A 27,261-nucleotide genomic window follows, 5' to 3' on the forward strand; every position below is an offset into this window, starting at 1 on the left:
ACCGTTGATATACATTGTTTGGACCTTACCTAGAATTCCTCTGAAAGTTTCATTTTCAGAAAATCAAACTACATATTTTCCTCAGTGTATAAACTGCGATTGTAAACGCTGAGGCTAGAATCTTATTGGAAAATTTGCCATTTCTTTGAACTGCTCCCAAAAATTTTGAACCGTGAAAAGTTTAACAATAAATTGTAATTAAAAGTATAACTAGTAAGAACAAATGATTTGTCGTCTAAAATTAGGTCAGGTTTAACAAAAACATTCAGAATGTTGACTCGCCGGCTTCATACCTTCTCGCAAAGCTTCACAAAAGTGATTCCCTCCAACTTGAAGGGTAAGAAGAAAAGTTCTCAAGAGTGGCTCACCCGACAGTTGAACGATCCGTTTGTGGAACGAGCCAAAATGTTGAATTACAGGTAAATTTTAGAATCAAATTTCTAACCACTTCCGGTTTTTGACCTCTCTTTTGTTTTGATCTCTCAAAGATGCCGAAGTGCTTTCAAACTGTTAGAAATAGACCAGAAATACGGTATCATCAAACCTGGATTCAACGTTATCGATTGTGGAGCTGCCCCGGGATCCTGGTCTCAAATTGCGGTCAAACAGTCTAATGCTGATGGGTCGCTTGCAGACAAACCCAAAGGAATGGTTATCGGGGTTGACTTGCTTCAGGTTTACCCGATCAAGGTACTTTTTCTTCAAATATTTAGTTCCTATGTAATAAATTTGTCTAAAAACAATGTAACTTCTAGCACGCCACAATTCTGGGTAATTCAGATTTCACTCGACCGGAAACGCAGAACCGCATCCGGGAGCTACTGGCAGATCGACGAGTAGATTGTGTACTTTCCGATATGGCTCCCAATGCTACTGGGGTCCGTTCCTTAGATCAGGAGAACATCATTACCCTATGTTATTCGGTTCTGCGCTTTGCCATCCTGATGTCGTCTAAAAATGCCTCGCTGCTAGTCAAAATCTGGGACAATAATGAGGTGCCGACGTTGGAAAAGAATATGGCCAAATACTACGAACAGGTGCGACGGATAAAGCCTCGTGCCAGTCGAAGTGATTCCGCTGAGGCGTTTATTCTTGCGAGGGGATTCATCGGAGTAGAACGGTAGCGTTTTGGGTAAGTCCATTATTTTTGTTAAGATAGATTATTAGCTGGATTACAATGTTAAAATTACACAGAAGGGTTTTAGTTCTTCGAAACTCCTTATATCATTCTTAACTATCTTAATTTCAATATGGATATGCTTGAAGTTTTGCGGAATTCTGATTTTCGAATCTTAAACATTTTATTTTTCGGGATTTCAAGTCCAAAGGATTTATGAATCCCTTCTAATTCTTAAACCGACTCTTAACCCCTCAATTATAGGTTTTTTTTAATTTTTTAAAAGAAATATATTTAAAAATATTAATACATATATGATTTTCATTAATTGTTGAAAGTTTGTTACTTTGTTAAACGAAAATTAATTCTGAATCTAATATCTTCATTTATTGGAATTCTCAATTGAAATTTTCAACATAAATCTCAATTCATAATTTTGAATTTAAATTCTAGATTTTAATTTGACATTACAATCGAATTAAGAGTTTTGAACCTGAATTTTCAATCCTTGTATTGATCCTGATTCTATGTCCTTATTTAGGACAGAAGGTTAAATCCCAAAAGCGGAATATAAATCCAATGTTTACAGTAAATTGTGAAATAATGTCTGAAATTAGATTCTTTTTTATGATGTGAATCTTAACATAGTACCATTTTAATATTTCTTATCAATAATTTTTTTTAATGTCTCCAAAGTCTAGATCTAAGATATATTTTCAGAAAGAATTATTTAGATAAATTGATTTATCTCATGAACTTGTGGATATTTTTGGCACAACGAAAACGACAAAAAACTACTTTGAAACAACTCCAATTTTTATTTTCAATTTCAATCAATAGACTATATTGAATGTTTCCGGATTTCATCAGGGAATGGTTTTTGTGTTTTATGGAAATGTTTTAAACCCAACAGCTAGGTCTCAAGTCGATTTTTTCTTATGGTAATACTCTTCAGATATATTTATTCAACTGCTATTCGCTGACTCCGACTCTCTCGCAATAGGCCGCCCAAAGGCGATCTCGATAGGTCTTGGCCATATCCTCTTGATTCTTGGCCTCGATAATTCCTCGTCCCACAACGCAAATGTCCGCACCCTTTTCCTTGACCACGTGCTCCGGACTGTTATATTTCTGATCCATCCCATCAACTCCGCCTTCGATTTTCACTCCGGGAGTCAGCTGCAGTTGACCGGGGAACGCCACCAGATCCGAGCTTTGACACACGATACCGGCCACGAATTCACTCTCCATTTCGGTTGCAATCTTCATCGTGGCAGCGCTGTACTGGGCCGTTGTCAAATTACCCTGGGAACTCATCTCAGCCAGCAGGAAGACTCCTCTTTGCTGCGATGGATCATTTAATACGGATTTTAATCCTTTCAGAACACCTTGTCCGGGCAGCGAGTGAACCGTTACCAAATCAGCCCACCTGGAAATTTTGAACGGTCCACCCGAGTATTGGAGAGCTACTGTGTTACCGATGTCGGCAAATTTCCGATCCTCCATGATCATAAAATTGTGCTTTTTGGCCAACGATTGCAAAGATTTAACGAAATTTTCGTTAAAGTCCTCTACGATGTCCACGTGTGTCTTCAGGATACAGATGTACGGTCCAACACGTTCGACCAGATTCAGAATGTCTTCGGAACGAGTTAGATCCGCCGCCAGACAGAGCGTACTTTTCTTGGTCGCAATCAGCTTCATCAGCTCCTTGCTGATGGGACACTTGGCCAGATCAGCACGAGCCTCGTACGTCATCCCGACTCGACTGAGCTCGTTGATCACCTTGGTGCCGTTGCCGTTCATGAATGAACCATCGCTCTTGATTTGGGCACATTCGATGTACTTGGCCACCGATTGTACCGTCTTGTCCTCAATAAGGCCCTTATCGAGCAGCACGTTCAACAGGAACGACAGCGTGAAGAGTGAGTGCATACGAACGCCCTGCTCCTCCGTGTTCTGGACACCACCCTGCTCCCGGTCTACCACCACGATGGCATCCGTGACGACTAGGCCTGAAATGGGTCAAAGAAATTACGCACATGAAACTTTCTAGCGTTAACATCAAGCAGCTTGAATGACGTAAGGAGATTTTCAACTATGTTAGATGAACGCCACTTGAAAGTACAGTAAAAGCTTTAAAATGCTTTATCAGAACCGATGATGCACTGATGGCACAACTCGACTACCTACATACATTGTTTTATCAAGCACGTGTTTGATCATGAGTGGTTGGTGCACAAAGTCAGTGTATAACCCAGTGAACAAAAAATATCGTATGGATTTATTTTCCTGTTATCTACGTTCACATGAAGCTATCGTAAGCGTAAGCATCTTTAAAAAAAGAATGGCAATGCTTTGTTCAAAAATCGACACGCCCTTAGCGGTATGTGTTTTCCAAACCGGTCGCCATCAGTTGTCAAAATTAATCAAGTCTGGCGAACAACAATCAAGTCCCACGAGCACGACTCAAAACAGTTCCTATCATTAGATCAATTGGAACTGATTACATTATGCGTTCTACAATTCCTGCAGCAGAGATTTAGACTAAAATGCTCTATATTCCAAGAAAACTCACCCTCGGCCCGTAGATCGTTCACTGTGTCCAGGATACTGGACCCGGACGTAACGACATCCTCGATGATGAGACACTTGTCCCCGGCATTGAACTTGCCCTCGATCAACTTCTTGGTCCCGTAGGTCTTAGCTTCCTTTCGGCGGATCAACATCGGTTTGTTAGCCTTGATGGAAATCAGCGTGGCTACCGGGAGCGCCGTGTATGGAACTCCACACAGATGCGCCCCGGTGTCGACTTTCGTTTTGCGAATAAACTCGGTCAAAAGTTCGGCAACCGTTTCCTGTATAGCGAAATTTGAAACCCATTAGAACAAACCCTTTGAAGTTAATTTCAAAAAGAAGAAGAGCGAAAACATACCATCACATCCGGATAGCTGACGATAACCCGCAGATCGAAGTAAACCGGCGAGTTAATCCCAACCTTCATCTTGAAGTCACCGAACTTGAAGGCATTGATCTCGAACAGGCGTAAGCCGAGTTCCTTCAACTTGGTCTGGTCCATGGTGTGGTTGGGCACGATAAATGACGATCCTTGGTGCGAATATCGAACTTTGGGGATCGAGTGCTTTTCACGTGGTTTCGCTGACACTGCGTAGTTACAATTAGTGCATTAGATTGGATGTAATGTGCAGTGATGAGTACTCGTTTTCTCCCTCTGGTAGTAATATTAGTATAAACTACTCACACCACTCTCAACAAACACCAAACTAATAATCACTTAGCTTATCGAATGATGTTCGAAACCGAAAACTGCCAGAAACCGACCTTGAAAATGCTTCCGTTCCCTACGAATGCCGACTAAGCAATACCTCGAGTGAGCGTGTCCTTTCTTTATGATCCCCCCAACCGATTCAACCTACGCCAACTTCATCGATAGCATACACAAGTGTTAACCTATAAACGAGACTCAAATCGGCAGCAACAGCCTACTACCTACTCTTGGAAGAAGAGTTGAATGTGCTCCCCGTCTCACATTTTTGCATACCCGCGGATGCGGATTCTAGTCTAGCGAGTCTAGCAGCCTGCCTGTTGCTATTCTATTATACCGATTATACCGGTGCCGGTGTGTTGGAATTTGTTTTTGATTACATTAGCGGGATAGTTTACTCAGCGTGGATGGCATCTGTTTCGGGGGACACACACACGCACCAGGCGGTACCGTGAAGTGGTGCGGGTCATGTACCTATAAGCCATGATATATTTTAACTTTTAACAATCGCCAGTTAAAACATTTTTTTTCATGAACAATTGAACCTTCCATAGGGAAAAATGAAGCTTCTTCTGCGAGTCACGTGACTTAACCTTGTAACTTGTAACGCTGACTCCAGTAATCACTTATGTCTAAAAATGTTTGCACGTTTTGCACAAAGTGAAATATTGCCAGTCAAATCAAGTAAGCTATTCTCAAGCAGCTAAAAAAAATCTTTATAGGATCAACTAGAAAAAAAACAAGCATCTGAAAGATTGACAGATAGACTTTAAAAGCTTACTCAGCTCTTGAAAGGGCGCTTAAAGCATGCTACTCAGCGGAGAGTTTCAGGTCTTATCGATACTTTTATGTTAGTCCCAAACAAGCTCAAAAAAACTTATCTATTATACAGATTGTACAGCCTTCCCGTGCGTTTGTTGAAAAAATAAAAAATCATAGAATTATTGATTTTTATTTAGGCTGGAACAAATATTAATTTCTTCTTTTGTCACCCGTCCCCTTCGAAATTTTCAAAAACCCGAAGGCGGGAATATATGAAGTTTTAAGTATTTTATGTAAATTTCGGAAAAAAAAATTTGAAATATCGGAAAGATTACTAGACCAAAAATTTTTTTTTGGAAAATGGGAGTTATTGCACCTTTTGTATTCATTTTTTTTCGATAGAAAATTACCTATAGATTTTGTGTAATGATATAGTTTGCAATTTTATTGCATACAAGCTTTCGTGCAATATATTCCAATTTATTTGTTTTTCGCATTATTTTTTTATTACCCACCCCCTCGCGATGTTAAGAATCCGAGTGACAAAAGAAGGATTGGAGATTTGTTCTGGCTTTTGCTTGAATCCTCATGTTTTGTTTCTGAGCAACATTAAATCTCAATTTTATGAAAGTTTAAAGATTTGAACCACAGCTCTTCGAATAATTGCTATTGTGTTGCTCAATCATGCTCGAATTTCAGATAGCTTTCACTTAATGTTCTGTTACATTTCTCTTTTTCTTGCTTTCTAATAAGCCGCGATTTACAATTTTTTTTATACGGGATTTTCATCCTCTGGGATGATTCATCCCTAAAACGCCCGATTTACAATTTTGTTGAGGTCGATTTTTAAACGCTCCCAATTCTCCTCATACTGATTATGAAACTTTCATTTCCAACATATTCATTCCTTATAAGACAATAATAAATCACTTATATCTCCAACATTTTAACATTTACTCAACTCTTCTGTATTGAAAGTCTTCTTGTACAAAAAATTATAAAATTGAAGTAAGTTGTCTCCTTAAGAGACAGATTAGCTCAAAAAATTGGAGAATTTTCCCATCTCAGCTTGAGACTGAAGCACCCTATCACCCAATACGCAGATGGTGTTCCTATAAGAACTTTCATACAATATCTTCCACCACTACTTTTGTGTTACCATAAATCCAATTGGAGTCGAGAGTGGGCTGTGTTTTTTATGCTACCGATGCTGGCGCTCTTTGTGTGTGGCGTGTGGGTACAAATTTCTTTACTCGAAACTGACAGCTTGTTTTCATTTTTCCATCGTCCCCGTACGTCAGTTGAATGGGTTGAATGGTACCAAGGTACTTTGCATACTATGGACTTCAAACTTGCTATTTCAAAAAAAGATAAGTTAAAAGTTTATAGATCTATCTATAGTATAAATAATTATAAATTATGCGGATTCTACGTTTATAAAAAACTTAATTTTTGAAGTCTTGTTTAAGTCAGCCTAATTTTTAAAGAAATCTATCTAAAGCTGTCAGTTTCGAGCGGGCCACTGTTGGTCAACTACCTTATGCAAGCTGCTTCACCATTTTGTTTGCAAGTTGTTTGCAGTTGAGTCGTAATCAAGCTTTTGTGCTGCTGGTCTCGCGTGAAATAATCTTCTTCCAAGCAAGATTGTAATCTTAAATCGTGTTCAAGTGTGAGCTCTATTGCTTCGGTGCAAGATTTGAACATTGCATTCAGGAACTTTCGTAAAAAAAACCCGTTGAGTAACCATGACCTCTCCAGATTGGAAGCGTTCAGCTGCTGAAGTGCTTCTCAAGCTGTATAAGGAGCACCCGATTTTGTATGATATGCGTCATCCAAAATATTACAACAAAACGGAACGTCAGAAGGCCCTAAACACCATAATCGATTTGCTGGAGGACCACCGCCCGGGGACAACCACAAATGACATCCTCCGGAAGATTCAAACTATGCGCACCCAGTTTGGCCAGGAGCTGGTAAAGTTAAAGAAAGCCCAAAGCAGAGGCATCGAGTATACTCCCACCGTTTGGTGGTATAGCTATTTGGCATTTTTGAAGCACCATATAAAACCCCGCACAATCCACGATGAAGAAGATGACCCCCAGTCGGAGGGGGATTATGAAAATACCGTGGAAGAGTCCTACGAAATCGAACACGACGGGGGCCAAATCGTGTACGAGATCCAGAGTACCCCAGTTGGAAAGGGTGGGTAGTTTTTTACTACAAAATGTAAATCAAATTCTAGAAACTGATAATAATTCCTGAAAGCACTTGGTTCATATTTGAATAATTCTATAATCTCGATACGTTTTCTTTCTAGGTGGTAATTTAGATTATGAGGGTGAAACTAGATTGATCCGTAAACAAAACATCATCACTCCAACCACGATTAGCAAAGAGGAAATCATCTACGAGATCAACAATGCCGACGGGGTCATTTCGAAGCGCAAAACAACGGACCTTAACGAAGGATTGATGACACCAAACGTAAAAATGGCTCGCAAAGAAAGTCCGATAACGATGGAAACAATTACAACAAATCCATTCATGCCCAGTACCCCGCAATTGACGACAGTTATCCCCGGTACTGGTGGGAAACGAAATTCTTCCTCGGTAACACCGGAAGCCTACGAAATAAACGTCGATTCGGACCGAGCTCGAAGTTTGGGTCAGTTTGTGATGTCGCAGATCAGTGCCATCAAGGACGATTATTTGTTCTACTCGACGCAAATGGACGTTTTGAATGTGATCAACAAGGCTCAGCTGAAACAGCTGCAAATGGACAAGGAAGCCGAAAAGGCAAATGCCTCCAAAACGTAGACTCATGTAAAACTTTATGTTAAGTATCTTTAAAATTAATGTTACGAATTCTCTGTTCGAAGAATTACTTTTATCGTTTCCTAAGACATAAACGTGTAATTTTAATATGTTTCAAATAGCTGATAATTGCACAATGAAATAAATTCACAGAAACAGTTTGTGAAATATGACTCCGGGTTTAGAATCTAGAAAAAAGAAACGAAAATGCTCAAAATCATTTTATCAGATATTTCAAAAAATATTTATACAGTGTATAGTATACACACATGAGCAGACATCTGTGACCTATAGATTGCAATGCATTGAAGTTATTGGGAACACGATTTTATTATAAAATTGTTTGAATTGCCGAACCTCAAACCGTGTGGACTAAATGCGCCTATCGATGTTTTTAGTTCAAATGTAAGTTTCTCTGGTAATATTTTCGTATAATTCAGTGAAAATGCTAGAAACAGATAACTATCATACGCAAAAGCCGTAGTTTTACACAAATCTATCAGTTTATTCATAAACAAAATCTAACAAATCTGTTTTGAGATCTTCAAACCTCTCTTGAGATGTTGATTAGGGCTTAGATTCAAAGTAAAAATTAAAAAAAAATCATAAATGTATTCTATTTAACCTGTTATTTTGGATACGGACATTTTTCAAAATGATGTAAGTATACAAAAACACTCCATTTTCGAATTATTATCAAAGATTCCTTGAAACTTAAATTTGTTGTTCTTTTGATGTTCAACTGAATTAGAAACAAAAATCAATCCAAGATTATTTTTAAAGGTCAAAATATAACATGAAAAGGTATCAGAACCTTACATGATTTTTTTTTTTAATTTTGAGTTTATAAATCCACGAAATTCTTTGATGATTTCTTTGATTTCTTATGTTCAAAGCGTTTTACCCTGAAAATGCATTGATTAGATATGATTCGTCAAACGGCAGCTGAAGGCGCATTTAACCCGATAGGCGCATATAGAAACACTTTTCCCTATAGAACTTTTTCGCTATAGAACCTTTTGTAGGCATTTTTAAAGAATTGTGGTATCACAAAACATTGCATGAAAGGTTTAAATTATAGCTTTCTTGAACGCAAGGTGGCAGTATTATGCATTCTGGATTTGTAGGTACCGTACAGGCATCCTTTGTTTTTGAGCTTTTAGGAGCCGTTTCTGAGAATCTTTGGATACTTATGATTATTTGCTCATAGATCTTTTTATGGATACTAATATTAAGAATCTCTTAAAATTTTGTTTTTGAAATACTTGCACTGCTTTCCAACAATCACACATTTGAAAATACCATCATGTCACCATCTACCGCCCAGTTAAGCGGTTTTTCAACTTCAAACATGTGTAATAAAAAAACGACGGCAGATTTTTATTCGCTTTCTTTTCCATTACATCTCAAAACTGCTCTACTTTCAATTAAAAATTTAGTGGAATGCGAAAAATGTGCGCTTTTCAAAATAATTAACTAAATTTTGAGGTGTTCAACTGGCCCTATTACCGCCCACTCGACTTTTTTAGGTATCAATAAGGTTTTCTTAAGGAAAAACTATCTAACAACACGGAAACTGTTCTTTTTAGTATTTTCCATGTAACGAGCTGTCAAAAGCATTTTGAGGAACTTGAGAGAATACATTTTGTGAAATTTTTCCCGCAAATTTTTGACAAATTGTAACAAAGTGCGTTGACTGACAAAATGATGATTCCAGGCAAACAGCCTCAAGTAACCGGTTACTTTCAGCGATAAAACATCATTTTCTAACATAATCGAACTAAATTCTTCTTATAACTAACACATTTGACACAATACATGCGTTAAAAACAAAGAAATTGTGCGTGACCGGTCATTAGGAACCCACACTTTTTTTTAAACACCAATTACCGCCCATCACTAAACGCTTCAAAAAACAACAACTATTGAAAAAATCGGAAATTTTTCGATGCAAATCTATTCTACGAAAATAAAACTATCGTTTCAAGTCGATTTTAGGTCAAATAGGTACTATCTTGAAAACAAAAACCCTTTTTGCCCTAGGAATACAGTAATGCTTAGTTCGCTAACAGGCGTCGAATTCAACAATTTGACCGGAAACTAAAAACTTAACATTTAATTTCTGGCTATAGTTGGCATAATTAAGTGATGTTTTTTCAGTGAAATGATCGAACAATGATGCCAACACAGAACACAGGTCTTATTTTTGGAGAAAACATCCCAGTTTTTTAAAAATACAAACAAAAGGGTGATTTTGGGCGGTAAATGGTGTCTGGGCGGTAGATGGTGACATGATGGTACCCGATGGGAGGGTAGTTAGTTCTACAAAAGCTTCAAATGGTTCACTTTAAAAACACCGTACACGTGCTCCGCCCTCCCCACGTTTAAAGTTTGTTATACTTAACAGGGAAGGCTATTTGGCATACCTTTGAGCCATAAAGGGTGATACGGTCAAAATTTGGTCAAGGGAAAACTCGTGTAAATCGATGAAATCATTTATTCAAAAAAATCAAATTAAATTTCTTTTTCAAGTTTTATTAGTATAAAATTCAGGAAAAATATTCAGTTAGGCTTCCACTTTTCCAAATCCGAATTGTCGGGCCTTACGCTTAACCCCTGCCATCAGATTTTGTACAGCCACCTTGTCCACCTTCTTCGCCGCTGAAAGCCAGTTAGCCTTGAACTGCTGCTCATCTTTAGCAGTTTTTTGGTCTTCTTTAGGTCCCGCTTGACAATAGCCCAGAATTTCTTAACTGGGCGGAGCTCTGGCGTGTTGGGGGGGGGGGGGGGGGGGGGTTCTTGTCCTTGGGAACCACCTGCACGTTGTTGGCGGCGTACCACTCCATGGCCTTTTTACCGTAATGGCATGATGTCAAATCCGGCCAAAACAGTACGGAACAACTGTGTTTCTTCAGGAAAGGCAGCAGACGTTTATTCAAACACTCTTTCACGTAAATTTCTTGGTTGACAGTCCCGAAAGCTATGAAAATGCTGCTTTTCAAGCTACAAGTACAGATGGCTTGTCAAACCAGATATTTCTTCGCGAACTTTGACAGTTTCATGTGCTTGAAAATATCTGCTACCTTTCCCCTTCCTTTTGCCGTATAAAACTCCTGTCCCGGAAGCTGCTTGTAGTCGGCTTTGACGTAGGTTTCGTCGTCCATTACCACGCAGTCAAACTTCGTCAGCATCGTCGTGTACAGCCTCCGGGATCGCGCTTTGGCCGTCTTATTTTGTTTATCATCGTGATTTGGAGTCACTATCTTCTTTTAAGTCGATAGTCCGGCTCGTTTTTTTGGCTCGATGCACGGTTGTGGACGATACACCCAGCTTATTTGCGGCATCTCGGAGAGAGAGGTTAGGGTTTTGCTTGAAACTACCGGCAACTCTCTTTGTCGTCTCAGTGGCTTCCAGTTTTTCGATTTCCCCCCGATCCAGACTTCCTGGCTGTCGACAAACGTTCCCCAAACACTTAATTACTTTTGTAACGGTTGATTTGGCGAAGCGATTTTGCCAGCTTTGCGTGCGAGTAGCTCGGGTTTTCGCGATGCGCGAGCAAAATTTTGATACGCTGCTCTTCTTCCTTGGACGGCATTTTGACAACTGAAGAGGGAATTCCAAAATCAAAATAGGAGCATCATTCTACACACACACACACACACACACACACACACACACACCTTCAAAATGAGGAGTGTTCAGGTTTTTTAAATGCATAATTGAAAGAAATACGTCAAGTTGATATTGGCCAAATTTAGACCGTATCACCCATCATTAGATAGCATGTTTCTCAGGAATAAATTTCCAAAAGCAAGCGAGGATCATCCTTCGCCTTCACACTCTGTTCTCTTGCACGCCGCCGCCGTGCCCGTAGAGGACAACTAGTGAAATGAGCGTTGTGGAAAAGTTACACTTTGTGCGGGGGCTAAGTCTTCTCGACCCCAGTAGCTTGAGGAGTCCAGAGTAGGCACGACTTCCGCTGATAACGGATATCACGGCTGGTGTCTGCGATCACCAGTGAGCCGATATAGACAAAGTCTTCGACTATCTCCAACTCGTCGCCGTCGATCGTGACTTTGTTATTACTGGTCAAGCGGGCTCAGTCGGTCTCGGTCCGCAGGCCAGCATATACTTCGTCTTGGACGTATTAATCATCCACCCAATCCTTCCTGCTTCGCGTTTCAGTTTGTGATAGATCTTCTCCACTGTCGCATATGGTCTGCCGACTATATCAATGTCGTCGGCAAAGCAGATAAGCCATGAAGCCGGCCTGATGACTTCCCACGAACCTGTTTACTTGTGGCGTTAGGCGGCGGAATAGGATTCGGGACAGCACTTTGTAGGCGACATTTAGGACAGTAATAGCTCGCTAGTTCTCACAGTCCAATTTGTCGCCCTTCTTGTAGATGGGGCATATTACCCCCTCCTTCCACTGATCCGGTAGCTGTTCTGTGTTCCAGATCCGAACCATCAACCGGTGTAGGCAATCGGCCAACTTGTGCGGGCCGATGGCTTCCTTTACTTCACTCATCGTTGGGAGTGGCTACTCTACGTCGTTGGCTACGCCGGCGATATTTCTTCCTCCACTGTCTTGATCTTCCGCATGTACGCCGTTCAGGTGTTCATCGAAGTGCTGCTTCCACCTTTTGATCACCTCACGATAGTCCGTGAGGATGCCTCCGTCCTTACCTCGGCACATTTCGGCTTTCGACATGAAGCCTTTGCGGGATGCGTTCAGTTCTGATAGGACTTTCGTGTTTTTCGGGAATGATGCAGCTGCATTTTCTCCTGAAAAATTCAGCCTCGCTGCCTCTTCCGCTGTCGATGATTTTCCACATTTCGACGGGTGCCTCTTTGCTCTGCTGTTCCCCGCCCGGCATTCTCTTCGTCCTTCACCCTCCTTCACTCCTCGTCGAACCAGTCGTTCCGCCGAGTTCGCTCCACATAACCGATGACGTTCTCCGCAGCACTGGTGATGGCTGTCTTGATGGTATCCCAACAGTCCTCAAGAGGGCTTCGTCAAGTTCGCCCTCTGCCGGCAGCGCTGCTTCGAGCGATTGTGCGTAGTCTGCCGCGACCTCAGGTTGCTTAAGTCGTGCGATATTTAACCGAGGCGGACGTTGGTTTCGTATGTTGTTCACTACGGAGAGTTTTGGGCGCATCTTCATCATCATCATCACCAGATAATGGTCTGACTCGATGATGGCGCCTCGGCAGGATCTGACGTCGATAATGCCCGAAAAGTGCCTGCCTTCTAGCAAAACCTGGTCGATCTGTGATTGCGTTTGGTACGTTTATCTCAATGTGTTCTTGTGTGGAAGGCGATGCTGGAAAAAATTACCACATACGGCCATTCGTTTGAAGGCGGCGAAATCTATTATTCTGAGGCCGTATTCGTTGGTCAGCTGGTGCGCACTGAACCTTCCAATTGTCGGTTTGAATTCCTCCTCCTGGCCGACGACATGAGCGTTAAAATCCCCGATGACGATCTTGATATCATGTTCTGGGCAGCCATCGTATTCAGGCTTCAGCTGCTCGTAAAGTTCGTCTTTGGCGTCACCTGTACTTCCTAGGTGAGGGCTGTGCACGTTGATGATGCTGATGTTGAAGAACCGGCCCTTGATTCTCAACTGGCACATTCGTGGGTTGATCGGCCACCGCAGCTCTAGTAGACAGCACGACCATCTGGGTACGTTCGCTTTTTTTTTTTTAATTAGTTGTTAACCCAGGTGGTAAATCCATTTTACGGATTGCATTCCCAGGCACGGCGAGCCACCGCGTCCCCCCAGTTTGCTACTCTGGGTCCATGGGTGCAATTGGACGACTTATGATACACTGTAGGAAACACTGTAGGAACACTGTACCCCCTACGCCATAAAGTCCACCTGGGGCCACTGACCTTTGTTCCCACCTCGAACTGTTTGACACACTATACTTCAATAATGGGAGGTCATTTCGCGCTAAAGCGCTCCAAGGCAATACTCGTTTCCGAATCCTCTGTCAGCAATACCTCATTCTAACACAACTCGAAACGCAACCCCTCCTCTGGCGAGTTAGGACACGGCATCTCATCGTGTGAATGAGGTTCCCATGTAGCGCAACTACAAGCTTTGTGGATCTAGTCCAGGATGTCCCGAAATACAAAGCGAGTTGTCGACGACACTTTCTCTCTTCGAACATATGGGTCAGGAGGCAAGCCTCCTAAACTCAGACTCCTCCGAACTCTCTAGTGTTGACTTAAGTCACCACTCAGCGCGACTACTCAATTTTCAAGTCGGGTGCTTTACTCCCCGAAGCGCAAATCGAGCTGTAGAACGCCCTCATCAGGTCGCACTCGCGGTTCGGGCGCAACAATTCCCGAAACGCGTGTCGAACCCTGACACCTCCAGCATAAAACTGTGCCTCACTGACACTAACGTGTAAAACACGTATCTAAGTGATCGGTCCACCATTGGTCACCACTTTGCGCATCTACTCGTTTTTCGAGTCGGGTCTTTATCCACCGAAACGCAAAACGAGTTGGCGATCGCTCTCCCTCCGGTCACGTCCGCATTTCAGGAGCATGACCCCCCGGACGCGTGTTGGACCCTCACTCTCAAACCCAAGTACTGGTACCTAAGTACTCGGGTGCACCACTTCTTCCGCGCGGGTCTGCAGACCCGTCGACGGCCTCTAGTGGGTTCAGTGGTAGTTCTCTTGGCCTTACATCTGCAATACGCCGGACTTGCAGACACGTTTCCGCCCTGGACCAAGAGGAGGTGGAACTACCCAAAGCACGTTAGTATCGTGGGGCCCTTCCAGCATACCTCCTTCAACGCTACGATGTCAAATTTGCGGCTCTTCAATTCTTTGGAGAGCACGAGGTTACTGCCCACGAAATTTAGAGATCAGCAGTTCCAATTTTCAACATTTCATTTTGGATGTCAGTATTTGAAATTTACACACTTTTTTTGTTTGACCTTGTACGTCTGTTCTTTGTGTTTAGGTACCTTTTCAGGATTTTCTATCGTTTCGAACAGTTCGAAGGCAGTAGGATGAGTAAAACCTGTCCTAAGCCAGTGGTAACGACCCCCTTACTAGTGTTGCAATTATTGTTGATGAGTTAAGCATGAGCAATGTTTGTGGCTGTCCATTTTATTTTATTGTTATAAATTTAAAACTGTAGTTAGTTTCGTTGGAAGTAAAGTGAGCGACCTGTCTTAACCCGCCAACGTATTTCCTCCAACTGGTCATAAGGGGTTAGTCTACTATTTTGTGCTGCATTAAGTTCATATTCATTCGAAGCGGACTTAAGTAAGTGCAGGATGGTATAAGCAACATCTCAAGATCGCTTACTATTCTAAAATGTCTACTCTAAACTTTTATTTTCCGGACCCCTCTACTCACATTTCCTTTTCAGCGTCAGCTTCACACAGCTATTTAAACGCCACAAAAAAAATTAATACGACTAACCTTAAACATGGTAAATTTGTTAGTAGAAATTTTAAAATTTTGTTCGTTTATTTTGTTTGAAAATCTCCAAAAAAAAAGTTGTTTTAGTCTAAAACTTTTAGATCCTCATAGATTTATTAAGTTAATAGTGCGTTCGATTGAGGAGAATCACCAATATTTATAATGTGGACAATTTTTGGATATGTCGAGTTTGTCGTTTTATTGACCAAAAAAGACAGCGTGGTGTCTAGACAATTTTTCTCTCATATCAAGGATTTCTTACAGCATGTTTAAATGCATTCATTTGCGTAAATGATGCTACCAATTAAGTTTTTCTGCGAACTGCTATTCTGTTGAACTGAGATATCCGAAAAAATGTACCTGACTCTGACAGTATGTATTTGGTATAGTGATATATTCAAAATTTGTGCTTTCTTAACTACTTATTAAAAGTATTCTTGTTCAAGATCCACTTGATACGTCATCATATCTTATGACCCAATGGATGGATACTACCCCTGAATGATCGTTACTTGTTCATCTATCTCAAATACAGCTATATGATACGCAAGCATCATCCATGCATTCCATAGAATTCCGAGTGAATAAGAGCTAACCGTGCCCATCGAATGCTTAAGTTAGGACTAATGTTAATAAGACGATCATTGTTTGAGTCATCAGTAAAGCCGTTTTTTTTTCGAGAAGCAAAAACAACCGCGACTCAGCGAATGGAGGAAGCAACAAAACCCATTCCTCGATCCGTAATGACATTGAAAACGTTGTAACTATTAGTATGGGTAGCTGGTAAAGTACCTATTTATTTTATTTCATCAGTTTGCGCCATGGGAAATTCAAAGCTATTCGAACGCATAAAATATCAAATTTTGAAGTCATAGGCACAAGTAAACACTGTGAGCGTCGGCATTAGGCTCAGCATGATCAAATATGTACGTGGGACAAGAACAGGTTTTTGCATAACCGGTAAAAAACATCCATCATCTGCCCTTTCAACCGACTTCAAGCGACCGGAAGATCAGCTTAACCCGCTTTTTTGGGATATGAAACAGAAAAAAAGCTTGCAACAAAAACAAAATTCAAAATAAAGAAATAAGCACCTGCAGGCGAGCTTAAAATGTGGTATATGTACGCAAGTGTTTTTTTCCTTTCGGATTCATAGTCTGACAGGCAAGATCGCTTTCATCCGATAATTGAAAACAAATAAATTGTCTCATTCAAAAAGAATACCACCATAAAACGCCAGCAACGAGTAACATCTACAGATGAAAAGTAATGAATTCGAATGAAGAGCATTTGAGATACAATGTGCAATTGTGAACGATGTCAGTAGTGGAAGCCATCGGAATTCGTGACTGCATGGGCAACGTCATCGTTCTACGATGAATAAATTTTACAGGGGGAAACACTGTGGGTCGACTTTACTTCGAGAGTCTAAAGAAAATTATTATAGGAAGTTTTACAATTTGTTTAAAATCGGAATTCCGGCGAAAGTGCTGATGAAATTCTGAAGAGGGCGACCATCAAAAAATTTGTTAAATTTCAGCCGTTTCAAAAATAAAAAAAAACAGACAAAGTATGGTTATCAAGTGGATATATCAAGAGTCAATCAACTGAAAATTTGAACCGTCAACGTCAACGTCATCAGTCGTCCTGGCCCTGAGTTCGTCTGTGGCATAGGGGTTCTCCAGCCTGTGAGCTCAGGCAAGTATAGCCCTCCTAAACGTTTTCCTCCGCCTGATGGTTCCTCCCCTTCCAGCGTTCAAGGCTCTAGGTCTGCGATGGAATCTTATGATTCACTCACCATGTACTACCAGAATGTCGGGGGTTTAAACTCCTGTATAGCAGATTATCTGCTCGCCAGCTCTTGTTCCTGCTACGACGTTGTCGCTTTCACGGAAACATGGCTGAACGACCGTACTATCTCGAGTCAGATATTTGGACCAGATTACGTTGTTTTTCGTTGTGACCGCAGTCCCCTTAATAGTAAGAAGAACACTGGAGGTGGAGTTTTAATTGCTGTTAAATCCAATTTCCATGCACTGCTTATTGACGATATTGACATCGATCTTGGCAACCGAAAACTTTACGTATGCGTGCTGTACCTGCCCCCTGATCGCACACGAGATGTAACCCGGGCGGAGTCTCTTTCTCGCTGCATATCCAAAGTGAGTTCTCTCTGCGCACCCGAAGACGATATTCTCGTCATTGGTAACTTCAATTTGCCCGGTTTGAAGTAGTGCTCCAACCATGGTAGCTTTTTGTACCCGGATCCTGTGCGCTCTACATTCTCGGTTCCTTAAAACATCATACTAGACTCCCTGAGTACGGCAACCTTGCGTCAAATTAACAGAGTTACTAACGAAAACGGCCGTATGTTGGATCTCTGCTTTGCTAGCGATGGGTCTCGCGTTTCGACCATTGAATCGGCTCCTGCTCCGTTCGTTAAGGCAGTTCAGCATCATCCAGCTCTAATGGTTTCGCTCGAAGTCACTGGATTGCGTGCTTCTGTCGAAAAATCAGCACCTTTCTATCTCGACTTCAAGAAAGCGGATTTCGATGCTATCTCCCTTATCCTGGTCACCATCGACTGGGAATCTGAACTCAATCTATTGAATCCCAATGCTGCGGCCGAAACCTTTTCGCATATCTTAAATTACGTTATCGACCGCCACGTGCCAAAGCGAACGTCTTCCGGGAATTTGCGGACTCCTTGGTTTACGAAAGAACTGCGTCGACTGAAGACGGCGAAGAGATGTGCTCTTAGAAATAACCATAAGCTCAAATCCTCCCAAACTAAGGATGTACACTGTATCAAAAAATTGTCCGTACAGCACGTACCTTGAAATCCAAATAATCAAAAAGTGCACTTTTTCAGTCAATAAAAATACTACAAATACATCATTCGCTGCAGAAACTAGTCCTTTTTGTAGATCAGTATTAAAAATGCGTATGAATTAAACCTTAAAAATAATCCAATTCATTATGTATACAAAGTCCCAAAAACGACGTCAAAAAATTGTCCGTACACTGAGGCCTTTGTCAAATATTAGACAGTTATGTGTCAGTCTGTCAAACGCAGAAACGTCAGTTGAATCTCAGCAAAGACAATTTCCAGTGCACTATGGGGTTTGAGGCGGCAAAAAGTCAAAAACTGAACTTTATCGGATCGCTTTTTTATTTTTACTAGTTCATAACTTAATATTAAACTAAGATATTCCCAGTTTTTCAACTCATTATCTTGAATACTGAGCGCACCACAGACATCAGACTTTGAAAAATTGAAAAATTTATATGATGACGAAAAAAATTTAAATCACGTATATTTCTATGGAAAACATTTTTTTCTTAAATTCAAAGTACATCATATGAAAGCTTATATTAAAAGCTATCATTTGAACCATTCAAAATGTTAACACTCTAAATTGATCTATGATAAAAATGAGTAAATAATTATTTTTTTCGAAAATCAAAAACTTTAAAGGCTTGCCAAAAAAAATCCCCGCATTTCCCCATACTCTTTTCACTATCAAGATCTATTTTCAAGTCCTAAAAATACAATGAAAGAGATTCCAGGCACCTTAAAGCACCGTTTTTTGAGTTATAGTCAAATAAAGCTGAAAATATCATGCAAATGGGTAATTTTTACCCATTTATGAATAAAAATTCAATAAAATTGATATTGGTTTGTCAAAAAAATGTTTCTTATGATTGATCAATCATTTCACACATTTTTCTCTTGAGTTTCATGAAATGTTTTGATGTTATTTATCATTTGATGATCAATTAGTCCAAAACCTGGCTTTCAAAAGAAATAAAAAGTAGGGTAAAAAATAACACCCAGCATCGTACTTTAAATGCTATTTATGCAAAATGCTTGTTAGAATTCATTTTAAGATAGTTAAAATAGTAATTTTCATACACAATTTTCAAAAATAACAATATAGTCCAAAATACCAAATCATACTTTTTGCCGCCTCATTGTATGGAGCTGCCCCATAGTGCAGTGGTCTGAGCGATAAATACGGTAAAATGAACTTTATTTAGCATAAATCAGTAGATTTTCGTGTTTCCTGATGTCAACGGGTTTTTTTTTGTGAGAAGCAGACATTTTCCCGTTAATTAAATCCACAAAAATTAACAAGAAAATGTCTGCTCCTCACAAAAAAGTACTCGTTGACATCCGGAAACATATTGTTGACCTGAAGAATGACGGTAAAAGCTTGTCCGAAATTGCAGGTATAGTAAAACGGCCCCGATCGTCGGTTCAGTATGTCCTTCAGAACTTTAAGAAGGCTAACTCCCTGGACACTACTCCAAGAAGAGGCTGCAAACTGAAGCTTACGGATCGCCACCATCGCATCATTGTCAGGGAAATCAGAGGAACAGACATTTTTCGTTAATTTAATCCACAAATTGTTGAAATCTACTGATTTATGCTAAATAAAGTTCATTTTACCGTATTTATCGCTCAGACCACTAGAAATTGTCTTTGCTGAGATTCAACTGACGTTTCTGCGTTTGACAGACTGACACATAACTGTTTACTTGACTAATATTTGACAAAGGCCTCAGTGTACGGACAATTTTTTGACGTCGTTTTTGGGACTTTCTATACAAAAGTATTTGGATTATTTTTAAGGTTTAATTCATACGCATTTTTAATACTGATCTACAAAAAGGACTAGTTTCTGCAGCGAATGATGTATTTGTAGTATTTTTATTGACTGAAAAAGTGCACTTTTTGATTGTTTGGATTTCAAGGTACGTGCTGTACGGACAATTTTTTGATACAGTGTATATCGAAGACTGAACTCCGCTTATAAAAAAGCCAGTAAGCGTTGTTATCAAAATTATCTTTTTCGAGTGCAACGTAACCTCAAGTCCAACCCAAAATCGTTCTGGAAGCATGTCAAAAGTCATCGGAATGAACCTGGTATTCCAACTCAAATGTTTCTGGATGGCAACACTGCGAACTCTGATGGCGGAATCTGTGCTCTCTTTGCTAAAAAATTCTCGAGTACCTTTGCTACTGCTTCAACATCCCCAGAACACGTGGAGAGTGCTGTTAGGAATGTTTCGCCACTCGGCTTCAGCATAAGCACGATTGTTGTAGAGCAGGGGTCGGGGAACTTTTTGAATCATTACCCCAAAACATTTTTATTTAAGTTGATATTACCCCATGACGAAGAGCAAAAACACGAAATCGAATTTTTTTCAGTATCTTTATATTATGCACCATTAAGTTCATAAAATTGCAAAATGAAAATATACACTTTTCACTCACAAATTTTTTTTCTGTTACCCCCAAGAATTTCACTTTTACCCCATTTGGGGTAATTTACCCCGGTTCCCCGACCGCTGTTGTAGAGGATGCGGTCATATCTAAAGCAGCGGCAAAGCTCAAAAACTCCCTCTCTACTGGCCCGGACGGTATACCATCTACCTTTTTAAAACGATTTATTCCTGTTTTACTGACACCTGTAAGACTCATCTTCCAAGCTTCTCTTGACAGAGCCACCTACCCTTCACTGTGGAAGGAAGCCTACATGTTTCCAGTCCATAAAAAGGGGGACCGGAGAGATATCAACAACTATAGAGGAATTTCTGCTTTATGTGCAATCTCCAAACTATTCGAATTAGTCGTCATGGATCCGATTTTCTCGTATTGTAAGCAAAATTTTTCAATCAATCAGCACGGTTTTATGCCCAAACGCTCTACGACAACTAACCTGTTGACATTCACCTCTTATGTACACGAAAGTTTTGCTGCTAAGTCTCAAACTGACGCCATTTATACTGATTTGTCAGCAGCGTTTGATAAGGTGAACCACGATATCACCATTGGTAAGCTTGGGCGCTTAGGATTCTGCGGACCTTTACTTGGCTGGTTCCGCAGTTACTTAACTGGACGTAGATTGACAGTTCGCACTGGAGACACTCTCTCCAGCCAGTTCTCTGCTTCCTCTGGTGTGCCCCAAGGTAGTCACTTAGGACCGATTATCTTCTTAATCTATTTTAACGATGTGCTCACACTCCTTAACGGCCCGAAACTTTGTTATGCTGATGATCTTAAACTGTTCTACGCCATAAACGGTCAGGACGACATTGATTTTCTGCAAAACCAGTTTAATCTTTTCGCACAGTCCACTGCAGTGGTGCGACATCAACTGCCTGCCTTTGAATCGCAGTAAATGTGCAGTCATCAGTTTCTCACGAAGACGGCAGCCTTTTTGCGCGGAGTACTTCTTAGGAGATGAGTCCATTGCGCGGGTGGACCACATAAATGATTTGGGCGTAATACTCGACCGTAAGCTGGAATTCAAAACACATACGAACTACGTCGTCGATAAAGCTTCTAGAAGCCTCGGATTTTTATTTCGAGTGGCCAAGGAATTCAAGGACGTGTATTGCCTGAAGAGCTTGTATTGCAGCATAGTTCGATCCATCCTCGAATACGCCTCAGCTGTCTGGTGTCCTTACTACCAGAACGGTAATGAGCGGCTCGAGGCTATCCAGAGGCGCTTTTTGCGTTATGCCCTCAGACACCTTAACTGGCAAGACCCGTTCCACATGCCAGGCTACGAACATCGATGTCGTCTTATAGACATGGATACTCTTCAAGCCCGAAGGAATGCAACACGATCATTTTTTGTCGCCGATCTACTGACATCGCGTATCGATTGTCCTACGCTACTGGAAGCTATTCCTCTTAGTGTGAGACCCCATGGACTGAGAATCCAGGACCTTCACTTCAACTGTATGTCCCCATTCGATTGAACAACTATGGAGCCAATAGTGCATTCATCGGTGTAATGAAAACGTTCAACCGCTTTTCCGAGCTCTTCGACTTCGACGATTCGCGGAGTGTTTTCCGAAGAAATGTTTTAAGAATATCAAGAAATCGTTAATTAGATGTAAATTTTATGTAACTTTAACTTTAAGTCGTCATTTGGACCTATACTTGGTCCGTTGATTGAATAAACAAATAAACTGTACTTCTGGGCCCAAAGAGACGAGTCGTCCTACCGTTCTTCTTCATCTTCTGCTTGACAATTGTCCAATATTTTTTGATAAGGCGGAGGGTGGGTTTAAATCCACTCCGTTGTCTCGATACCACTGTAGTACCTCTTTACTGTAGTGGCAGCTTGCCAAATCTGACCAAACTTTACTGGTCCTTTGTGAGATCTAATGTAAGGAAGAATATGTTTTCTCAGGCACTCCTCCTTGTACCTACATTTTGAAGTCCATGGTCTTGTTTGTCACAAAAACCGAAGTTTTTCGTTCGCTGCTGCAAATATCTTTCCAGACTTTTTTGCAAACTTATCGGCAAAAACGAATTTGAACCCCGACCAGTGATTTTGTTTTTTTAATTGTTGACCTAGAAGCTGCCCAAAATTCATCTTCACGTACGTTTCGTCATCCATGAGGATGCATCCGTCGTTCTTCGTTAGAACCTTGTTGTATAACTTTCGGGCACGCCCTTTGGCTAGTACATGTCCGGTTTGGTTGCTTACTGGCCCCATAAGATCGTCGGCATTGAATTTCTTGATGATATCATAGTCCAACTGCCCTGGGTTTACCTTGATCGCTCTCAACACCTTCAAATGCAGTTTCCGATCCTTAAATCCACTATAACGCTTAGTATGAACCTGCCGATCGATAGTATGCATCTCACGGAAACGTTTGAGAACCCTGCACACGGTCGATTTGACCATCTTTACAGATTTCGCGATTTTCGAACCCGACCACGTCGGGTTTTTGACGTGGGTGTCCAAAATTAATTTTCGTATCGCAGCTTCCATCACGTGTAACTTTTTTGGAACAAAACGAATCGTAATGAAATTTTCAATGATAGAGGCAACATTCCAAAATAAAGTAATGTCAAAACATTCCAGATCCGACCACTAGGAGCGCTGTGGTATAATATACAGTGCATCCAGATTTAAGATTAGCTATGCTTTATCGAAGCACAGCACGAGGTATTTTGGAGGCTTATTCTATGAGTCTCGTGACATAACTAATCAAACTTCACCTCTTAGTGCTGCCTCCAGTGACTCATGAGCTGCGTTCGGTCTTCGAAGCTCATATTATCTCAAGTCAATGTTTCGAAAATCACTCAATTTTCATGAGTTACGCTGAAACGTTTTCAACAGCGAGAGTAAAACCGAAATTGTCGGTTGGTTTCTCCCCCAACGGGGCAAAGATTGTGTTTGACAGCGCTGCTGCGAGAGTTAAAGAAAAAAGATTTGAAAGAGAGGCGTTCCTCCTCCAGTTGGAATTCACAACTGAGTGAGGAGCTACCCGATTTTTAGTTTCTTATTCACTCAATCACTTTTCTTACTCACGCACTCACACACTCACTCGATCACTGATCGATGATCCAATTCTGTCTGCCTATGGTTGTTTATTGTTGCTGTTATTTTTTTAAGTATTATTTATTTATTTATTTTCGTAGTAACTTGACAAACATAACTCCTAAAACTCACTCGGTCCATGGCAACCGTTCTCCAATTTCTAGGACATCCCACATCCGCCAGATCACGCTCCACTTGGTCTAACCACCTCGCTCGTTGCGCCCCTGCTCATTTCGTTCCTACGGGATTCGTAGCGAACACCTGTTATGCAGGACAGTCGTCCGGCATTCTCGCAACATGTTCTGCCCAGCGTATCCGGCCAGCCTTCATCACCTTCTGGATAAAGGGTTCGCCGTAGAGTCGCGCGAGCTCGTGGATCATCCTTCGTCTCCAAACTCCGTTCTCCTGTACGCCGCCAAAGATGGTTCTTAACACTCGTCGCTCGAATACGAACAGACGAAATAACGATGCGTGTCGTGTCGTGTATTCCTTGGTCTGTCGGCTTCGCTCTCTGCCCGAACCACCACCCAACTTACCTACTCGGAGAGCAAACACACACATTTTGCTGGACGAGGTGCTTGTAGTTCTCGAAATTCAGGAATGATTTTATGTTTATAATTTTCATATTTTTGTGAAATCTCACAGCGTGAATTGCAGCACCTCACTAGAATGTAGATTAAATGTGCTTTCCAATAAATATACTCTTGGTTGGTCCAAACAAAGTAAAAGCACTGATAATCCGGGTACAACATGACGGTGGACCACAAAAACAGATGAAATTTCAATTTGTTAAAAAATCGCGCAAAGTAGTGAACTTTGAAAAATTCCAGTAAATTCAATTTTTGTTGCATCAAAAATCTAAAGACAGCAAAATGTTGGAATTTTAATACATTTTGTAGTCATATTTTTTTCAAAACTCTACCATCGCTCAAACAGTATTTACTAGCTATCGAATGAAAAGTAGGTTTTTTAGACCACTTTTTTGAACTTTTTGTGACCATTTCATTAAAAAAAATTGAAAAGAATATTTCTTGTCTTCATGATGTAGGCATTAACTTCAGCTTTCATATGCATAAGGCAAATATTTTTTTGGACGTGTAACATATGAACTACAGCAGTTTTCGCGAGGCATGTTTTTTCGGATTTTTTTTTCTTTCATGCTGAATAACGAGAAAACTAGTAACTTTAGCTATATATAATGTTCTAAACATATTTTACTGACATTACAAGGTTTCTTTTGATGTAAGTTTTGTTTAAATCGGTCTAACACGCCAAAAGTTATAACGATTTGAGCTTGTGGTGTCAAATTGACACCACAAGTGCTGATTAGGGTAATGAAATCTAATGCGGATGAGGGTTAAGAAGATGCTGCTTCATAATCGCCCACTGCGCATTTTGAATTATTTACTTTCAGCTTGATTCTGACCAATCTTCTATCCTATTTACTGGCAAAAATAGTTTCCTATCATCTGCGTAAATCAGTACGAAAGCATCCGAAAGGGAGTCCGGCAAATTCTTTATAAGAAGAATGAAAAGCAAAGGTCCCAAGTGACTGCCTAGAGGCACTCCGGAAGACGCTTGAAAGGGTACAGAGCACAAAGAATTGACAGACACGTACTGTTGTCTATTCACCAGATAAGACTTGATCCAAGGTAAGATGTTTCCTCCATACCAACTCACGCTGGTGCATCCAAAATTTCGTTGATTACAGTCCACTTGGAATCCCTTGACCATCCAATCTGATACGCGAGTGGTCAACTGGCAAAAATTTCTGACCACCGCTGGATACAGCTATAAACAAATTTCTCAAAATTTTTTTGGCAAAGCAGATAGTATTGCTACACCCCTGTTCAGTGACCAATTATGGGCTTGTGATATTAGACTGAGTCGATTTGGGTTTTTTTTTAATTTCTCAAACCCTGGGGTCTTAAAAACTTCGTTTTGATTCAAAACTCATCCATCATGTTTTAGGAGAATTTTAAAGTAACGTTTACATGAGTAAATTGAACTTTTAGGTTTGTATGGGAAAATTGAATATTTTGTACTGAAAAATCAACATCATTTTTGTTTCTTTCTGTAGAACCGAGCCTGCTTTTTGCCTGGTTTTTGTGCCAATTTATAAAATCTCTAAAGGAAATTTTCGGCTGAACAACTTTATCGAAGACTGTAACTTGGTATCTTATAAGACAAAAAAATATTATGTGTTGAATGGGAGCATTTTTTTGTCATTGAAAAACAATAAATTCAATTGACATCACTGTTGGGTGCCTAGCATGACTACACTGAACCCAAATTCACACTTAAAATACACTTGAGAATTCACTTAAAAGTAAGGGACAAGTGAATTTCTTCATTTCAAGTGGCTCATGTACATTTCACTTGACACTGACTTGAATTTTAAGTGAGCGATCCAATATTCACTCCTTAATCACTTGAATTTTAAGTGACTGGCATTTGAAATTCTATCGTCGGTCAACTGCATTGTTTTTATTTTGGTTTCGATTGAACTCAACGGAGCATATATGAAAAGTAAAATATTAATTTATTGGATTTAAAGCAATTATATTTTTTTCCAAAGCTTGTTGACAATGTCGCTTGAAACTTGCAACGATTCACCACAAAAGCAACTAGAACTGGAGATAGGAAAAATTTGCAATTTTCATGAGAAATCATCAATCGTGGCGATGAACGGTTTATTGCAGTGATTGAATTTTGCTGAGCATGAGTTGATCAACCATCTCTCGCTCAACGCTTTACTCGGAAGCAAAGGTTGCTTTGAGGCAGCGAAAACGACAAAACCGATGATGTATACGCTCTCAACATGGCCGCCTTCATGAAGCAATATACATTCGAGGCAGCGAATCCAAAAAACCAAACGAATGGCTCTCACTCATCTCCTGTCACAACCTTGAGGGAACCGAATTCAAAAGGCAGAGCAAACCCGAGTCTCCTCGTTTGTGCCTGGATCGAATGCGTGAGGTTTTTCTGCTATTGCTATTATTGCACAGCAACCGCACGCAGGCAGCTAGTTTTTTCATTTCTTTTTCTTCCCCCCTCTTTCACAATACGTTGCGGGCCGTGCAACGCAATAAGTTCGGTTGTTTTTGTTGTTGCCTCAACCTTTGCGGTCGGCTCGAGTTATTCAAATTCAACAACGTAAATGAGTATGTGTGCCTCGTCTTCTTCATGCATCATGTAGCAACCGAACGTTGAGAGAGTTCGTTCGGGGCAGCAAACGGATAGTGTCTCTCAGAGCAGATCCTCCTCATGGGGGGAGGTTTGAATGAATGTATATGTATCGTCTCCTGTATAGCTATGCGAGGCCTCAAAGTGTGTATTTTGAATGCCTCTGATGAGAAAATTGGTGAGGATTTCAATCACTGGTTTATTGTAAGTTATTATAAAAAATCAATCAATGGTTGTATTTGATTTATTTTTTTTATTTTTTTGTAATTTTCAGATTCTGATGCAAATTAGGT

The 27,261-nt window shown here is 40.5% G+C and overlaps 3 protein-coding genes across 5 annotated transcripts; 2 read left to right on the top strand and 1 right to left on the bottom strand.

Annotated features, from left to right (window-relative positions):
- The first annotated feature begins 107 nt into the window (after positions 1-107).
- On the top strand, positions 108-27,261 carry LOC129756249 (rRNA methyltransferase 2, mitochondrial-like). Of its 2 annotated transcripts, XM_055753057.1 has the most exons (4): positions 108-419; positions 489-690; positions 756-1,132; positions 27,243-27,261. In XM_055753057.1, the coding sequence occupies exons 1-3, from the start codon at positions 271-273 to the stop codon at positions 1,122-1,124; spliced, it is 720 nt and encodes a 239-aa protein (XP_055609032.1). In that variant the 5' UTR covers positions 108-270; the 3' UTR covers positions 1,125-1,132; positions 27,243-27,261. The 2 variants fall into 2 exon arrangements, with proteins under 2 accessions (XP_055609032.1, XP_055609031.1); XM_055753056.1 differs by lacking the exon at positions 27,243-27,261 and having other exon boundaries at positions 756-1,166.
- Positions 1,913-4,710, bottom strand: LOC129756247 (uridine 5'-monophosphate synthase-like). Of its 2 annotated transcripts, none has more exons than XM_055753054.1 (4): positions 4,460-4,710; positions 4,053-4,282; positions 3,696-3,975; positions 1,913-3,132 (listed from the first exon to the last, which is right to left on the bottom strand). In XM_055753054.1, the coding sequence occupies exons 2-4, from the start codon at positions 4,194-4,196 to the stop codon at positions 2,090-2,092; spliced, it is 1,467 nt and encodes a 488-aa protein (XP_055609029.1). In that variant the 5' UTR covers positions 4,197-4,282; positions 4,460-4,710; the 3' UTR covers positions 1,913-2,089. The 2 variants fall into 2 exon arrangements, with proteins under 2 accessions (XP_055609029.1, XP_055609028.1); XM_055753053.1 differs by having other exon boundaries at positions 4,380-4,710.
- On the top strand, positions 6,651-8,152 carry LOC129756248 (uncharacterized). Its single transcript, XM_055753055.1, has 2 exons — positions 6,651-7,367; positions 7,483-8,152. Exons 1-2 carry the CDS (start codon positions 6,911-6,913, stop codon positions 7,980-7,982), a joined length of 957 nt encoding a protein of 318 aa, XP_055609030.1. The 5' UTR covers positions 6,651-6,910; the 3' UTR covers positions 7,983-8,152.

Source organism: Uranotaenia lowii, chromosome 3, assembly GCF_029784155.1.
Source record: "Uranotaenia lowii strain MFRU-FL chromosome 3, ASM2978415v1, whole genome shotgun sequence".
Lineage (NCBI taxonomy): Eukaryota > Metazoa > Arthropoda > Insecta > Diptera > Culicidae > Uranotaenia > Uranotaenia lowii.

What these genes read in the sequence shown, in the direction of transcription:
- LOC129756249 (XM_055753057.1), top strand. Translation starts at nt 271, where the DNA reads ATGTTGACTCGCCGGCTTCATACCTTCTCGCAAAGCTTCACAAAAGTG. An exon ending in GCCAAAATGTTGAATTACAG is followed by an intron (nt 420 to 488) that starts GTAAATTTTAGA and finishes GATCTCTCAAAG; the next exon opens with ATGCCGAAGTGCTTTCAAAC. An exon ending in TTCAGGTTTACCCGATCAAG is followed by an intron (nt 691 to 755) that starts GTACTTTTTCTT and finishes TGTAACTTCTAG; the next exon opens with CACGCCACAATTCTGGGTAA.
- LOC129756247 (XM_055753054.1), bottom strand. Translation starts at nt 4,196, where the DNA reads ATGGACCAGACCAAGTTGAAGGAACTCGGCTTACGCCTGTTCGAGATC. An exon ending in TCAGCTATCCGGATGTGATG is followed by an intron (nt 3,976 to 4,052) that starts GTATGTTTTCGC and finishes TTCGCTATACAG; the next exon opens with GAAACGGTTGCCGAACTTTT. An exon ending in GAACGATCTACGGGCCGAGG is followed by an intron (nt 3,133 to 3,695) that starts GTGAGTTTTCTT and finishes GACCCATTTCAG; the next exon opens with GCCTAGTCGTCACGGATGCC.
- LOC129756248 (XM_055753055.1), top strand. Translation starts at nt 6,911, where the DNA reads ATGACCTCTCCAGATTGGAAGCGTTCAGCTGCTGAAGTGCTTCTCAAG. An exon ending in GAGTACCCCAGTTGGAAAGG is followed by an intron (nt 7,368 to 7,482) that starts GTGGGTAGTTTT and finishes TTTTCTTTCTAG; the next exon opens with GTGGTAATTTAGATTATGAG.